The sequence below is a fragment of the Python bivittatus genome, unplaced genomic scaffold (genome assembly GCF_059951505.1).
Source record: "Python bivittatus isolate LINGU-HERP-01145 unplaced genomic scaffold, Pbiv_v1 ctg000160_np1212, whole genome shotgun sequence".
Lineage (NCBI taxonomy): Eukaryota > Metazoa > Chordata > Lepidosauria > Squamata > Pythonidae > Python > Python bivittatus.
In genome coordinates this window covers 10,586,109-10,603,694 of record NW_028277076.1, presented here as the reverse complement: position 1 = coordinate 10,603,694, position 17,586 = coordinate 10,586,109, and the positions used below count along the sequence as shown (strand labels likewise).

The window sequence follows — 17,586 nt, the reverse complement described above, 5'->3', positions numbered from 1 at the left end:
CAAGAAAAGATTGGACAACCATTTGTCCAGAATGGTATGAGAACTCCTGCCTTGGTCAGGGGGTTGGACTAGAAGATCTCCAATGTCCCTTCCAACCCTAGGATCCTATGATTCTAAGATTTCCATTGCAGTTACTGACAGTTTCCAGGAAATCTCTATTTCCTTTGCCCCTTTGCTATCCTGCCACTCCTAAAATTGGAATTAACTTTTAAAATCAAAATGTCAGACAAGTAGGGCTGCCAACCCTTTCTCTTTATCAGTACTTTATATCTACTTTTCCTGCTAAAATCCACGACTTTGGCTGCCATTAAAACCATAGGCGCAGATTCAGTAAAGTAGTTGACACCATATAGAAGCGAGGCTTCTGACAAGACCCAATAACCCTAATTTTTGGTCTCCCAAAAACTTTTCCCTCAAAAGCTTTCATTGCTCTGTCTTTCCCCACTGAGCTGGTTACCATTTAATAGTTCTTTCTACTCTGTTACCCACAAAAACACAATTCGACCTCTGTAGAACTCACTGTGGTCCATAAGTTTTGTGCTGAGTGAAGTCAGCTTTCTATAGTCCAGGCATTTTCAGGTTCTCAGGGGCCTGCCTCAGTCCTGCACCAAGTACGTTTCGATTCCACAGCCTTCTGGTGTATCGAGACTGACCAGAATTGGATGATTTCTTATGCTTTACCTAATTTTTCTCCAATTGGATGTTCTTCCGTGCTCTGCAAGGAAGCTTCCACCTCTGGGAATTTTATTCATCTCTGCTTCTGAAATTTCACTTCCACACCTTCAGCTACCTATTCTTTTTATTTTGGGCTGTCAGAGGGAAGCCCAGTTGCTTTGAAGTAGGCTTATATTAAAAGCTGGTGGAAATTGCTAACACCTCAGAAGACAGGCTCAGGATTCAGAAGGATCTTGAGAGAGCTGAACGTTGGGCCCTACTCAACAAAATGCAGTTCAATGGCAAGAAATGTAGGCTCTTCCTTTAGGTAGGAAAAATCAGAGAGGTAGTACAAGATAGGTAGTGCCTGGCTCAGCAGGAGTGTTTGTGAGAAGAATCTGGGACTCCTGGTAGACCGCAAATTAAGCATGAGCCAGCAATGTGCTGCAGCTGTCAAAAGAGCCAATCCAATCTTGGGTGCCTGAAATACCCAGTTTGGGTTGCTACAGTACAAGAAGCATGCGGAGGAATCCTGAGCCTAAAGTAAAGAAGGCTAAGGGGAGATGTGAAAGCGATCCTCTTCCAGTCCTTGAAGGGTTGCCCCAGGGAAGAGGGTGTGGATGTCTTCCCTGTAGTGCCCAAGGGGAGGGCAAGAACCAGCAGGTGGAAGCAAGATCCACACTCAGTTTCCCAACCGTGAGAGCTATTAAGTGGTGGAACAGCCTGCCTCTTGGAGCTGTGGGGGCTGCATCACTGAAGTCAAGCTTTTCTTGATTAATTTTCAGATTCAGACACTCTCCTCAAACAGCCCGTTTTAAATTGGACCAGGAATCGTGGGAATAACTGTCATTTCAGAACTAAATGTTCTGAATTTTTTTTCCCCTTTGGTGTGGAAAATTCATACTTCCGAAGAATAGCATTCAGTGTAATGAATGAAAGAGATGTCCTTGTCAGTTTCAAAATCTTACTGCAAGTTTATTATTATACTTACCTTGCAATCCTCAAACTGGAAGGGACTCTGAGTCGTCCTACCCACCCCCTGCTCAGGTGGGTGGGACGACCAAATTCCAGTCCAGATCGGAAGATCTCCAACAGATTGGAAGATCTTGACCAGCCTCCAACTGAACACGTCCATTGACCAATGGCTTCTCTGGGCCATTGCTCTACTAATGAATGTGCTTTATGAGTGCATCCTCCCTCCTCTTCTTTTCACAAGAACTTTTCTGTCCTGTGCTGGGCCAGTCTGAGTCTCTCATAAAAATGGTCTTCCGGTGGCACTCGGAGGCCCACATGGCATGCAGTGAAAACAGAGCCCCGGGTTCAAGCATCCTTGACAGAGGCTGTCCAGTCTCGATCCCACCCTTCCTCCTCTGGAGAATCAGTTAGACTGTACAATTGCTCTGCCTGTTTTTGCTTTTTGTTTTAATGTTCAGTATCATTTGGCATGTTGCACATATTAATTCAATGTTGTGGGGACCCTTAAGATGCTCTCCTCACTTCCAGTAGCTGGAGGGGGTATTTTCTGTTCTGAACTGTTCTCAGGCTCCCCCAACCTGTCCCTGGGCCCCAGGGCAGAGATCTGTTGACGGGAAGGCTGTGGGGGAAATCCCCTGAAGCTGTTCTGTGGGTCCAGACAGACTTTTCTGTGCTGCGCATTCTCAGTTGAGTGAGTGGCTTCCTGGAGAGGCAGAACCGTGACACCTTTTGACTTGCTGTCTTTCCAGTCAAAATTAATTAGACTTGGGAGAAAATGCCTTTCGGAATCCTTTACAAATTATTTCTAGGCAGAGAAATTAAGCTGATGATAGCTTCATCATGGATTAGATCATCTTTAGGTCCTTTCCAACTCCATGACTGTCACGGCAATTCCTCCAGGGTAGAGTAGCTCTTGGCAACGACAGCGGCTTGGCTTCTGCAGAAGCCCCCGGGGTGGGGCGCCTTCTTCCTTTCTGAGGCCTTCAGTGGCCTGGAGATTGAATGGAAGGGTAGGAAGCCAGGGAGGCTGCAGACCATGGACAGAGAGTCAGGCAGCGGAAGGCCCACCACAAGAGCAAGCAGCTCCATCGTGCACAACTTGGTGGAATTCTTTTCACGTTTAAAGAATATGTAAAGCAAATTCCCTTTCATCAGATTGAATGAGACCGAGATTTTACAGAGAGACAGAGTCTCTCTCTACACACACACACACACACACACACACACACTCTAAAACTGCAAATGAAGCAAAGAATCAGAGGAATAGCAAAAACATATTCCTTACCATTTGCACTCCAAGCCCATTAGCCCAAATGCTATTAAAGGCAGAAACTTTTATGGGCTTTAGTTCACTTCACCAGATTGAGAGCCGCTCCATACATCTGATGAGGTGAGCTGTAGTTCACAAAAGCGTCTGCCTTTTAACAACAGTCGCTAGTTGAAAAAGATGCTCCCGGGCTCCGCTTCATTTCGGGCTCGCGTAGACTCTCCTACAAGAACCTCTCCCAAAATCCTTTGCGTCTCATGGGGGTCCCCTGACAGTTATTCAAGGAGAAGCCCTCCAGTATAGCTCACTGAGGTTGCCACCAGCCCCCGCTTGCTAAAGAAGGGAGCCGATGCAGTGCCTGGCCCGAAGCAGAAGTTCGTGAGCCTTGAGCATGGAAGGTGCTCCCCAGACCCTGGGAGCCTCCCCAAGTTGCTTTGAAAGGTGGAAGTGAGAGAGAACCTGCCAGGGACCCTTGCCCCCTTTCCTCTGCAGAGGTGCCACAGGGTGAGCCGGGGAGAGGGGCCCTCCTGGCCGTTGGGAGGGGGGCTTGGCGGTGAACGGCAAGGCTGCAGGTGCCGAGGGGGGCAGCTGGGGGGCTGGCCAGCGGCCCCTTTCTCCCGTGAGCTGGTGCTTCGTGGTGCCCCAACCGTTGGGGAGGGAGCGCTCTGGGGGGGCGTTAGGAGGGCCACGGCTGGGGTGCAAACTGTGTTGACTTCTGAGTAAGCCTCTGGGACTTGAGTATTTCATCTTCTTCATTGCAGGGCTAACTTAAAAGAAATTTTTACAATGTCGCACTGGCTGAAGAAGGTGTTCATCCCCCCCACATGTAACCATGAAAAACACACACAGAGAGAGGGCAGAGAGCTTTTCCCACCACCCTTTGAGTTTGCCTTCTTTTGAGTTCTCTGATTCGTTTCTGTTTTACTTTCCAAATTTCCACCATTACCAGAACCACCCAGCTGAAAGCTTGTCTTTTGCATGGAACTTGTAGAAACACATTTCATCACTAGTTTTGGAACTTCTTGTCAATGCGTTGGTTATTATTATCATCATCATCATTATCATCATCATCATTCTTTTATGGAAAAGAAAAAAAAAAGAATTTGTGTATGTGACTGAAGCATGTAACCTTAAGATGTTGCATTCTAAAAACAGAAAAAAAATAAAAATAAAGGCCTTTTTTCCCAAATAAGACGGTGTTCTTCAGACTGTTTAATATATATATTTATATATTTCCCACATTTGAATTTCCCCCCGCCCCCACAAGCATTAATGATACTAGTAATGGTGGTCATTGTGTTGCGGAGAGTGGATTTGGCGCGCCCCAAAGCAACAGAGGCCCAGTGCAGAGAGGGGGTTGAGGGATTTTGCACACAGAGCACTGAAACCAAGCTTATTTTAACCTTGCAGGCAATAAAAGCGAAAATGGAAGAGCTTAGGCCCTTGATCCCAGTGTTGGAGGAGTACAAAGCCGATGCCAAATTGGTTTTGCAGTTTAAAGAGGAGGTGCAGAACCTGACGTCAGTTCTAAACGAGCTCCAGGAAGAAATTGGCGCCTTTGACTACGAAGAGCTTCAGAGCAGAGTGTCAAATCTTGAAGAGAGGCTGCGGGCATGCATGCAGAAATTAGGTAGGAGATGCACCGGCCCCCAAGAGGCGGTGCGTCCTCGCCCTCTGGGCTTTACTGCTTCCACAAGACACACAGGCTTGCCACAGGCACAGAGTCACGCCTACAGAACTCCGTTGGTGCCCCGCCACACCAGAGTTGCCCCCCCCCGCGTTCGGATGGAGGGTTTCCCCTGCAACCTCAAAGGAAGACTAGAAGAAGGTGCCCTTCATGGCCCTCTGGTCAAGTCCTTGTAAGGGAGAGATCAGGGGAGAGGTTTTGCATACAACCGTGTGATCATTAAAGGCAGGGCGTCGAGCCTTGCCTCTTTCACAGAGAGAGAGGGCGGATGGATGGATGGGTGGGTGGGTGGATGGATGGATGGATGGATGGATGGATGGATGGGTGGATGGATGGATGGATGGATGGATGGATGGATGGATGGGTGGATGGATGGATGGATGGATGGATGGATGGATGGATGGATGGATGGATGGATGGATGGAGGACTCAGGGCCATTCTGCCACACCAGGCAAACCTGTGGTGCTTTCCAAAAGGGCCACTGTGGCAGTAATCTTTTAACAGGGAATGTGCATGTGGCAGGGAGGGGGGATGAGAAACCGTTGACCAAAGGGATGGTAGGAAAACATTTCCAGAACATGCAGGGCTCTCTTGAAACACACAGAGGTGATCTTGGGCTCTGTACAAGCTCAGTGTATTTTCTTTTTTAGCCAGCTTGAAAGGCTCCAGCTGTCACAGGCCAAGACTCCAAATCCACTAAGTTCAGCAGTCTTAATACCGTTACTAACATTAGTTTTATATCCTGCTGTTCTAAAACACCATCAACAGTAAATCCTCAACTAACAAGTAAACAACAAAAACAAAAATGAGACTTCAAACAGTGAAACAATGCAGAGATAACATTAATATGATAGCTGCAAACATAAACATCAATAATATAATTAAAACCACTACCCAACTGACAACCTCAGCAAGCCCCACTGAAATGAATCGGGTTTCTTTTTCTGCTGAAACCACCCTGTCTTCTCTCCTAGGGGTGATGGAAGTCCCATAAGGTTGGGGGTGACTGGGAGACCTTTTCTCTGCTGTTCCATGGTCCCACTTTTTCAGACTCAGGACCGCCTGGTGACTCGGGAGTCCATGACTCAGAAAGCCCTTGAGCCAATAAACAGGGCTCCATTTGGAAACTCAGGGGTTTTGGGGAGGCATGGCCATATTTGTGCCAGGGAAATGCTCCGTGAAATGAATCGGGAGTAAAGGCTTTCTTGCTGGAAATCAAGTCAGCTGAATTATCTCCTGTGGACATCAGTCATGGGACTTTCAGCTTCGGCTGGATATCAGCGAGGTTGTGGGCCAAAACGGGAAGCAGGGGTCACAATCATGAATTGGTGGGGCTTATAATGGCACAGTGCCACCAAAGCTCATTCAAAACTAAACCTTAATCATTGAGAAGGTCTGCCCCAGGTAAGTGGGTAGTAGGTGGCAGGTGAATGATCATTTTTTTCTGGTATTCTATTGGTGGAGGAGAGCCTCTGTGGCGCCATTTGTGGTTCATTAGTTGCTTGTTAAAGATAAGGTTGAAAATCAAATCAGGGTTCCGCAAATTTTTACTAACCTTGCTAATCCACCAGAGAAGGGGAGGTATCTCTCACCATACCCACTGGACTGGTTCCAGAGGGTTGCCATTTTACTGCCCTTTCAAGGCTGGGTACCCCAGTTTTACATCTAACAGGCAAGAAGAAAGAAGTGTGCAAGACTACTAAAGAGGTCAACAAGCTTTAGAACCTTTCTCTCGCTTTTGTTCCATTAATGACCAATTTTTAAGATGTTTTATTATGTGGCAACTTTCACCTACCTGGTCCCACTGTATCGTAGGATTGTATACATTTCTGAGGAATTTAAGCCAATTCCTTCATATAACGTTGTTCTAACAGCAATCCATATTGGGTGGAACCAGTTTTTCCCAAGTTTGGTGATGAACAGAAACATCCCAACGCCATGGCAGACACCTATGAACTAATTTGAGGGCCCAGGGAGCTTATAATTGTTACTTATTGAAGGAGAAGGCCCTGAAATACCTAAGACTAGGGGATGGAGAACTTCTTTTAATCAGAAAGCAGAAATCACATAACTATGGGATTTGTCACTTCTGATGTGGTAGCTTTTAGCTAACTCGAGTTACCTAATGAAGGGTTAGGAATGAAGGATACCTTATGTATTGGGCATTATGAATTTCTGAGTGTGCTGACAGGCCAGTGATGCAATTCTTCCTAAACAACCCTAGTTGCTATAAAGCTGAATTCAGCTGTCAAAATCCTAGTGTCCTAAGACCAAATATGCTAGTCAGTTCAGCTTTCTGCTCCTTATTGTGGATGGGGTGATGTTCCTGGACATCCCAAAAGAAGGGTATGAAAGCATTACTCTTGTGCAAAACTGCTGTGATGGAACACCGGCCCATTAGTAAGGGGACATGCAAAAATGATTTCCTTGAGAGCTGGTAGCTTCTGTCAGAGAAAATATTTAAAATTATATGAGTTCTTAGCTTGAAGTGAAGAACTTGCTTTCAACAAGTGGTGAGTTCTCTTTCATCAGAGGTCTTCAGACAGATGCTGGGTGGTCATCTATCAGAGATGTTCTGATGGACCCTGCACTGAGTTGGGGATGGACTAGCTGACCCTTCCAGCTCTATGATTTTGTGGTTCTAAACTTTTATGAAGAAGACACTTTTGGCAAGCATCTCTTGTATGAAGTGTGGGGGTCTTGCACCTGTTTTGTAAGGAAGCACCAAAGACACATCCTGTCTTTCGTTGCAGCACCTTCTCTCCAGCTGCCTCCCGGCTTCCCAAGGGAAGGCATCTGGAGGAACTCCCCCCCCGAGGGGCTTTTCCTGACCAGAAAGGAGAGGCAGCCAAGAAAATCACAGACGGATGGAGAACCATGCAACCTCCCCTGCAAAACCACTAGCTTCCTCTGGCATCTCATACAGCCACTTTCTCTAGCTAGTGAATAATACAGTGAACTCAAAACTACTGTCCAAGGAAATGAGAAAGCACCCTAAATATGAGGTAGAAAAACAGAAACCGCTTTCCCAGGACAAGAAAACGTACACATTGTGACACAGGGATACACAGACCATGGTTAAAAGGGGGGTGGGCGAGCATCGCAGGACTTGCTTACTTTTGTTGTGTTCAACTATCTTGCAGCATGTGGGAAATTGACTGCAATAAGCGACCCCATAACCGTAAAGACTTCTGGTTCAAGGTTCGGCTCCTGGATGACAGACCCCTTGGCTCCCGAAGGTGAAAGCAAGGTAGGAGCGTTCCCTTGTGCCTTTCCACGACGCTGTGAACAGGGGCAGTAATCCCAACCCTAAGAGCATTGCCCTCTAAGAAGTGGAGATACACTATCCAGACACACTGGGGTATCCTCAGTGATCTCAGATCATTCACACGGATCCCCTTTGGCTTGAAGAAAATGTCAGCAGCAGACCTTCAGAGGACTCAGAGGAGGTGCAGAGAAAAAGAGGCCTGTCTTGTCTTGTGCCCTGATTGCTGGAGATGGGCCTGGGCAGCTCCTATGCTTGACTCCAGGATTTTTCTGCCTATTTCCAACTCACCCTGGTTTATCTTTTCCTGGCGCATCACAAGGGGTGGGAGAGAAAGGGAGCAGTCGAAAGACAGAGGGCAAAGCCAAGCCAGCAGGACCTGGCAGGCCCCTGTTAAGTGCTGAGCTCTTTGCAGCCCTCACATCTAATTGATGAAGATTTAATTATCTCCACGAGTGCTGTTGCATGACAGAATCACCTCATCGAGAGAAGGATTTCTTTTTCTGTTGTTGGTAAACCCGCACAGCTGTGCTTACTCAAGAGGACCGTGGGTCCTCTGTGGAGCCACAGTCCGTTCTGCATAATCTGTGTCTTTGCTACCCACAGAGATTGCAAAGGATTTTGCAGAGCACCAGAGCTCCATCACATGATGGACCTCTGCAAAGAGGGAAGAAGGATTGTGCCCATGGGTGTAAGGTCTGAAGCTCCAGGAAAGCTTTGCCTCTGTCTTCCGAAGGAACTGTATGGATGACTTTGAGATAAATGGAGCTTGTTGCCATTGTTAAATCAATTGTATAATGTCACACATCTCAGGGTTGGTCTTTCAAAACCCTAACTGCATGTGATACATCTATTTATTTGCTTTATTTTCATCTTCTCAAGCAAGATAGCACAGACCAATTAAGAGAAAGGCAGGTGTTTAATCTCTTGTTAGTCAGTCACTGAATGTTGACTCACTGTGTTGAAAGAAAGCCATGACCATCTGACGGGGGTGAGGAGACCCACCTTTCCTGTCTCTGGTGCTAAGAGTTGAGAAAGGCCAGGCAGATTAGCCACTCCTGCCTGAAGAGCCAGTGGGATTCATTGTCACTCTAGGTGTGTGTTCGATAACAAATCTTAACTCCCCAGCTAACGTGGCTGTTGGGCATGGTGACTGAAGCAGATGAGAACCAAAGGAGGGCACTAGATTAGAGAAAACTAGGCTATTGACATTTGACAGAAGAGCAATTAGATGGGCCCTTTTTTTTTAATGTTCTTTGCTTCTGTGTGTTATGCTGCTCTCCTCTAGGTCTGGTACATGGACAGTTATCATAACAACCGATTTGTCCGTGAATACAAATCCATGTCTGACTTTATGAACACGGATAACTTCACCTCTCACCGCCTTCCACACCCATGGTCTGGCACTGGCCAAGTGGTCTACAATGGCTCAATCTATTTCAACAAATACCAAAGCCACATAATCATCAAGTTTGACTTGAAAACGGAGACCATCCTTAAAACGCGTAGCTTGGATTACGCGGGCTACAATAACGTCTATCATTATGCCTGGGGTGGCCATTCAGACATCGACCTCATGGTGGATGAGAACGGGCTGTGGGCTGTCTACGCCACCAACCAAAATGCAGGGAACATTGTTATCAGTAAGCTGGACCCCAACACCTTGCAGAGCCTTCAGACCTGGAACACGAGCTACCCCAAGCGCAGCGCTGGCGAAGGGTTCATCATCTGTGGCACTTTGTACGTCACCAACGGCTACTCGGGAGGAACCAAGGTGACCTATGCTTACCAGACCAACAGCTCCACTTACGAATACATAGACATCCCGTTCCTAAACAAGTACTCGCATATTTCCATGCTGGACTACAACCCCAAGGACAGAGCTCTCTACGCGTGGAACAATGGCCACCAAATACTGTACAACGTCACCCTTTTCCACGTCATCAGGTCTGATGAGTTGTAGTCCCCCTTGGGGTGCAGAAATGGAGCTGAACGCTTCACATAGCCGCCCAGAGGGCGGAAGTTCAGGTGGACACGTATTTTAAAATATCAAAAGGGGAGTTTCAAGACGGAACAGCTGCCAAAATGTAAAAAGAGAGGATTATCTCTTAGTTAAAACTGCAAGATCAGAACTTACCTCTCAAATGTCAAACTATTATTATCGACAACAGGAAAAAAAAAAATGCTACTCATTTGCAGCTGGAACTGCACTTGAAAAATTTTCCAGCCACTTTTTCAGGGTGGGGCTGAGATGGTTGTCCCCCCATTTATGTCCCAATAGCAGAGCTGTAGTTATAAAGTACAAGGAAAGGCGATGACTGTTGGACATTCATCATGGGGGCGGGGGGTAGGGCTACCTGGTTTTCTTGCTTCCCCTCTTTCTTCTTCTGCCTTTGTTTCTTCTTGGCGTGTTGCATGGACATTTCCCCACATCCCAGCAAGCTACGATGAATGTCTGGGTGGTCTGACAACATACAGTTGATTCATACTGGCGGTGTTTGATTTTTCTTTAATAAAAAGAGGGTTGTGTGTAAAGATTGTATAACCATTACAGTTAGCAACTCATCTCTTGCTCTTTCTCTCTTTCTCTCTCTTTTTCCTCTGTGTTTTATGTCCCCTTTAGACGAACTGTTCTGAGACCCAAAGTAGCTAATGGAACTGTGTCTTTAGTAGCTATAAAATACAAAAAGAAAAAAAAGTTATGTACTATTGACAAAATGTTGTACCCAAATATTTGTTTGAACATGTATCCAGCCAATAACTTGTACCCTAAATGTCTGTTATTAACCAGAGGTGGAAAACTTTCTATGTCCAGGTTTATGCAATGAATGTTGTAAATGCAAATAATGTCATTTGAATTAATAAATGAAAGTTTCATATCTTAAAAATAGCGTAGTGTTTATGTCATAGATAGGCACCTAACGACTGGAAGGACATTCAGAAGCAAGATAAATTTCACAAATAGACCATCTTACTTTCCTCCCAATTATATGAATATTTTAACTTTCTGTATATAACATTGTGTAAACATAATGTATGTGATCTGTACGCTTTGCTTTTTTGAAAAATGGTCTTCCTTTTATCCCCTTGCATTGCACATGGCTAAATATTTCTATGCTGTATCTGTCAAAATGCAGTGCTTGAAATGTCACAGACGTTTGCAAATCTGATATGTTTTCACTCCATGAAATTGAAGGCACGCTGTTCCCTTAAAAAAAGAGTGTAATGATCCGCTCGGAGACAGAGATTCTGAGCTAATCATGGCCTGAAAAGAAATGAAAAGTTTTCCTCTGAAGGGATCGGTAAAAGCGATCTTAAGGCAGCCAGTGAAATCCCTGCCCCATCTCTGTCATTTTCTGCCAAGGTTAGCAACTTGGTGCATTGTTTCTTCTTTTTTTTTGCCCCCTTTGGGGGGCACCTGCAGATATGCCCGATGGTGCAGTCAACGCTGGTTGTAAATGACTAAAAGTTATCAACGCCTTTCTTTTTCAAAAAAAAGAATAACCAAATAGATTCCTTAAGACTTTTATAAGCTTAACAGTTCATACTTCTTCTAACCAAATTTCCACAGCTCAAAAAAGTGATTTTTTTTTTAAAGGTGGGTGGAAAGGTGGGTTGTTTACTTTTAGGGTCGTCATATAGCCATCCTAAACTTCGATGGCTGGGTTCACACCATACACTAAGGCAAGCCCAAACAGAACTACATCAGGGCCAAGTGTGATCCATGAGGCCGTTGCAGACAGGTGAGGCCGAAACGGCTTTTGCTCATTTCGAAGATTCTAGTGCAGGGAGGCAGTTCCTGCTTGCTGGGAAAACCTAGGTGAGACGGTTAACTGAACGCCCTGTTGAAGACCAATTTCAAGCAGAGAGACTAGATTGCTTCCAGCTGGGTTCCTGCGCCGTGCAGGGGGTGGCCTGGGGGCTTCAGGTTCCTCAGTCCTGAGACCACTGCAGGAGACCAGGTCGGCTCCACGAGCAGCCAAACCTCAGGCAGGGTTGGCTCCCATCCTGCCCCAGAACACTTAAGCGTGGTTACGGTTGACATCTGAAGCTGCTCTTCTCCAGACGTCCCACGTCTCCCTCAACGAGAGGCTGAGCCGTTACCGTGAGGCCATTTGCAGCCCCCGCAGAGGAGATGAACAAGGTCACTTCTCCAATGGTGCTTCCTCCATAGGCAGGAGGCTGCCAGCAGACACAAAAGATAAAATTATCTTTGAAAACTTATCTGTTATGTGCTGTCATGGCCTTTCACTGTTCATGGCTTGCAAAGGGCTCTGCTTTATAACTTGCCCAGGGCAAACAATAAAATCCCTGCTTCCGTATATTAAGCTTTCTCTTCCCCATTCCGTGCTATCTTTGGCCAATCAAAGCAGTTTTAATTTTAAGTGCATATTAAAATCCTTACTTCGTGCAAAGCTACACTTTACTTAACCAAAGTTCATTAAATGAACTGCAGTTGGCTGGGTTTACCCAGTCCTGAGCAGCGAGGGGCTTTTGAAATGTTGCAAATGTGGGGATGCTCGCAAGATGGCTGCCTCCGTGAATGTGACCTTCCAGGATGCTGCCAAGCAAACCAGCTCAGCTTTGCCCCCCACCCCCACCCCCACCCCCACCCCCACCCCCATCTTTTTTTTCTGGGCTGCAGACACTCCCGTTTTTAGCTTTCCCAGGATCTTGGGGCCAGAGGCATTCTTGGAAATACAGATGATGCTACAGGTGAGCACAGAGCTTGACAATTCCCCCATTTTTGATTGAAAGAATCAAAAAGTAAATAAACAGGCAGGGAACAGAGGCAACAAGACCAAGGGAAAGAGGCCGTCTTGGGAAGCAAGACCCAACCAGACCATACTGTGTGACATGAGCATCATGAAGTTTATTCTGGTCATTTGACGGATTCTGGGACTTCCAGAAGGATATGGACAGGCGGTAAGAGGTCCAGGGGCAGGGCAGAAAGACAGTATGGAGACCTGAGGATATGCCCTCTGGCCAGCTGGAGCAACTGGGACGTTCAGTCTGGGGAAAGGCAGATGGAGGGGAGGCACAATAGCCACGTTCAGACCCATGAAAGGAAGCCACAGGGCGGATGGCCGAGAGCTGGTTTTCAAGGGCACAGAAAGTAGGACTAGAAAGAACACATGCCAGTCACAGCTATCTAGATTTCATTTAAGTATGAGGAAAAGCTGCCTACCCATAACGTTTATACATCAGTGAAACAGTCTCCCTCGGGGGGGGGGTAGGTTCTCCATCTCTGGAGGTTTTTAAGGAGAGGCTGAACAGCCACCTCTCACTTATTCTGTCATGGTTTTCCTACACACTTGTGGTCCCGTTCACAATTCCTACTTTTGTGATAAGTGTGTTGTTGTTGTTCAGTCGTTAAGTCATGTCCAACTCTTCGTGACCCCATGAACTGTATCACGCCAGGCCTTCCTGTCCTTCACTGCCTCCCTCAGTTGGCTCAGTTTCACGCTCATTGCTTCATTGATGCTCTCTAACCATCTCGTCCTCTGCCGTCCTCCTCTCCTTCTGCCTTCCATCTTTCCCAGCATCAGGGTCTTCTCCAAAGAGTCCTCTCTTCGCATTAGGTGGCCAAAGTATCTGAGCTTGAGCTTCATTATCAGTCCTTCCAATGAGCAATCAGGGTTGATTTCCTTTAAGATTGAGTGATAAGTACGACAAACATTCAATAATACTTATCAGCAAGAGAGGTTGAAGGCCACTTAACATTACTCAGAACGATGGGAACTTTTCATTGATAAGAAATGAATTTTTAAAGAAATTCAACAAAAGCCATGCTCAGTTTTCGAGTAGGTGGTGCATGTCTGAAGTGCCCGTACCATCATGCAGCACTTTTTTACTGAAAAGTAAAGAATTGCTCCACTACGAAAAACTTCATTACCTTTGGTGCTTGTGTTGCACTACAAGAACGAACGCACAAAACAGTTTCCTCCAGCTGGTCAGTGGTTGTCCCTGCCTGGGAGCATCACAGTCCTCACACACCTGTCCATGGATATCAAACAACTCTTCCTTGAAGGTCCAAGGAACTCCATTCAGCTCTGTGAAGGCAAGCGCAGTAACGGGATGATTAACGGTGATAATGAGCCTGTGGAACCTTCTGACACTGGAACAAGACAAACCAAGTGCTTAGGCCATTTAATCTGGGACACATCCTGAATTGCCAGCCTCCAAGACTGCTCAGAAATCTTACTCATCATTTGCAGAGGTTGCAACAAGAGCCCCCTCTCAGGGCAATAAATCTTCAAGGCTATGCCAGGGAGAAAATCCTCTTCCAGACGTTTTTTTCCCAGTCCCTTCTGTCTGGGCCAAGAGAGTTCACGCCTGAAATGCCTTTCAAAGGAAAAAAGACCTCCATTTCTTGTCTTTCATTGCACCATCTCTGCTCTCCCTCCCATCCATTCAGTCCCAGGCACGGAGGCCCAAAAGGCGCTTTCTCAGCTGCAGAGCCCTGGAGAAACTGCTGGAGAAATTCAGAGAATTCATCCACCCTATTTCTGCGCCCACCAGCCAGATGGAGATTGGCCTCTGCACTTGAGGTGTTCTGTGTTCCTCCAGCCCAGCCAGTATCCAGAAGGGTTTCTACGCATGTGCAGGCACCCGTTCTGATGAGGTCTCAGAAATAGTGAGGGCGCTTTCAATGGGGTGCCCCGTGCCTTCACGAAGCAGCTCTAAAGGGAAGCTTCCCAGGAGCTTTGTGCAGTCCTGGCACAGCACAGGGCACAGCACATGCTCAAAGCCCCCCTTTTCTACACTGTAAGGGACCCCCCCCATCCCCACTAGGTGTCCAGGAAGGGAAGACTGGCTCTCACCATCTCAAGAGCACCCGTCTGCCTCTCCGTGCCCAGCCTGCTCCCTGCTGACTTTCTCCCTTTGGGGCTCAGCAGAGGAAAGAAACCTGGGTAAAGCAGCTTTTGGACTCTGAGGCCACATGTCAGTTCAGAAAATGAAATTGCTCTCTTAGGTATTCAGGAAAAAGCAGACAGACACAGAGCCCGGCAGGAAGCTGCTTTTTCTCCTGCCATCCTGAGAGCCCCTCTCCAAGCAGGTGTTACTTTTTTAAAAGCTGGCGTCTCAGTGCGCTCTTAGCTTGCCTTTTAGCCGGGAAGTTTTCTGAACCGACGGGGCTTCTACAGTAAACTTGCTTTTCTCACCCTTCAGTGCAGGGGTCTGGGTGTTTTCCCCCAAGGTCAGATTCCCCACTCTAAGTTCTGTCCAGTCAGCAAAATGCTACCAGCCAGTCCCAGTCCATGCTGCCCTGGTTACGTCGTGCCTGGAATATGGCGCCTGTCACCGATGGCCAGATGCAAGAAGGAGGGTGCTGAGGAACTGGAGGGTGCAGAGAAAGCAACGAAGAGGGTGAGGGGCTTGGAGCTAAGTCCCACGCAGAAGGGCACGTTTAGTCTGAAAGAGAGAAGGTTGAGTGGACCCATGGTGCAGTCTTCAAATACTTAAAAAAAATCAGAAAGGTGGGTGTGGATGGTATTCAGACTAGAACTGTGTGCAAAACATCTGTGCATTTTTGCACCTTGCTGGGAGAAACTTTCACAGACAGTAACTGATGTGTAAGAGAGAATTAGGGCAAATCCCACGTTCAGGCTTTCAGCTAACACAAAATCCTCATTTTCTGGATTTAGATCTCTCCCCCGCCCCTGGGACTGCATCAGTTCCATTCTGCCCCATTTCACCCTGTGCTTGGCTGTTCACAGCAATCTTGACTTTTTATGCAGCAGGGAAATCCTGCAGAGTCTGGCTTCTGCCAGGAGGGTTCCAGGGCCAAGTCAAGGTGCTGGTTGTCACCAAAATGCTCTGGCTGCCCTTGCACCACCTTCTCCAAGGTCAGTCTGCTGCTTCCTAGGATCCAGCTGGGAAGGGCTGCTCCTGCTGCCTGCCTCTAAAGAGATTGGGGGGGGGGGCATGGGGCGGGCAGTGCAGTGCTTCGCAACACAGACATATAAATATACATACTTTGTCTCACTTTGCTGCAGACTCCCCTGGTGAGATTTAAAAATGGAGCTCAGTTACCAGTTTCATCATTCCATAATAGAACAAGAGAGTTGGCCTAGCAGTTAATGTACAGCACTCCACATGCACATTTTTTTCTAGTGGATGGACTGGACATTGTTTGCTTTCAAAAAAGGAGGCTACAGAGGAAACCCGCGGAGGTGCAGCAAGACAGGTGTACCTGTGGCCCTTGGCTGGGCCCCACCCTCTCCGAAGGTCCTCTTCTGCTCCTTTCTGCTCCTGCATTATGTTTCAGCAGCAGCCAAAGGAGGTCTTGGGCTCAGTAGTGCTTTTGCACTTATCACTTTGATTTCCTCATAATATCGCAAGCCCTGAGATTATTTTCGAAAAGAGAAGAAGCAGAACTTGGGAAGCGACTGTGAGCTTGACATTGGTACTGGGCAAGGTCCTTGAGCAGATGATCAAAGAGCATGTCTGTGAGCACTTAGATTACACTCAGTCATGTATTTGAGTTGGGCGGCCTATAAATGTACTAAATAAATAAATAGGGATTCATTAGCAAGCTCAGCAGGTCTCAACAGTGCCATGCAGCTGCAAAGAAGACCAATGACATCCTGAAGAGCATGAAGGGGAACATAGAGCCCAGTTGCAGGAAGTAATGATCCTGCTCTGCTCTGCCTTGGTCAGGCCTCCCTTGGAGTAGCACATTCAGTCCTGCCCACCCCAGTTTGCAGAAGATGCTGATAACCTGGAGCAAGTCTGGAGGAGGGCTACCAAGATGGTGAAAGGTCTGGAAACCAAGTCCTACAAGGAACATTTAAAAGTCCTAGGCATATTTAGCTTGCAGAAGAGAAGGTTGAGAGGAGACATGATATTGTCTTCAAATGTCTGAAGGGCTGTCACATTGTAGATGGTTCTCATTTGCTCCAGGGGTAAAGCTAAACCTAATGGGATCAAAGGCTGAAAATAAAGATGAGACAGTAGGAAGAACCTCTGGACAGGAAGAGCTGTCAGTCAGTGGAATAGGTCACCGCATGGTGTGGCTTCTTCCCCTTCATTGGAGGTTTTCAAAGAGAAGCTTTAGAGTCATCTAGCAGGGATGGTGTAGTGAATCCTGAAGGGTGCAGGGGCTGGACTAGATGATCTCTTCTAATTCTATGATTCTGTGACATTCTGCTGGGATCTCATTATTATGAGAAATATGTATTATGATAATAATACTTACAATGAGTACTATGAGAAAAGGAGAAGGTAGCAAGGCATCAAGAGTTGCCTGCAAGCCTGCCTTTTTGGTGCTGAGACTCGGTTCAGCAAGCCCAAGGAGAGGAGGAGGAGAAATAGACTGAGGCCCTCAGAACTTGGCTTTTGCTCCCAGAAGATCCTGCGGCCCCACCTCTCCCACCGCCACCAGAAGGGGCACGGCTATTTGCCAAAGCCCTGTCTGCAGTAAGAGGGCACTGCCAAAACGGGCACTCAGGTAGAACACCCAGTGGCTGAACTCACACAACAGGCTACACAAACAGGTTTCGGTAATTTACAGTGCAGCTTCTTGGGAAAACCCAGCTCTTGTCTTTGTGGCCCATCTCAGTGAACTAGAATAGGCTTTATTGGGGGCGTTGCACGCTGTGCGAATGAAGCACGAAATGTCTCTTTGGTCACTTTGTACAAGACATTGTAAGTGGGGGGATTGACTGCCTGCCACGAAAGTTACTGCAGGCATCCTACATTTTGGAAGAGGCCACCTCTTCAGAGCGGCAACA

General features: G+C 47.0%; 1 protein-coding gene across 4 annotated transcripts in view; it reads left to right on the top strand.

Annotated features, from left to right (window-relative positions):
* The window catches only part of OLFM1 (olfactomedin 1), a 48,064-nt gene extending 37,325 nt beyond the window's left edge, over positions 1-10,739 (top strand). For 2 of the 4 annotated variants that reach the window (XM_088147227.1, XM_007436702.3), the window contains exons 4-6: positions 4,307-4,526; positions 7,728-7,834; positions 9,138-10,737. In XM_088147227.1, coding sequence (XP_088003353.1) covers positions 4,307-4,526; positions 7,728-7,834; positions 9,138-9,812 — 1,002 coding nt within the window. In that variant the 3' untranslated portion in view covers positions 9,813-10,737. Of the gene's footprint in view, positions 1-4,306; positions 4,527-7,727; positions 7,835-9,137 lie in introns of all 4 variants that reach the window. The other 2 variants (XM_088147228.1, XM_088147229.1) reach the window with 2 other exon arrangements.
* The last annotated feature ends 6,847 nt before the right edge of the window (positions 10,740-17,586 follow it).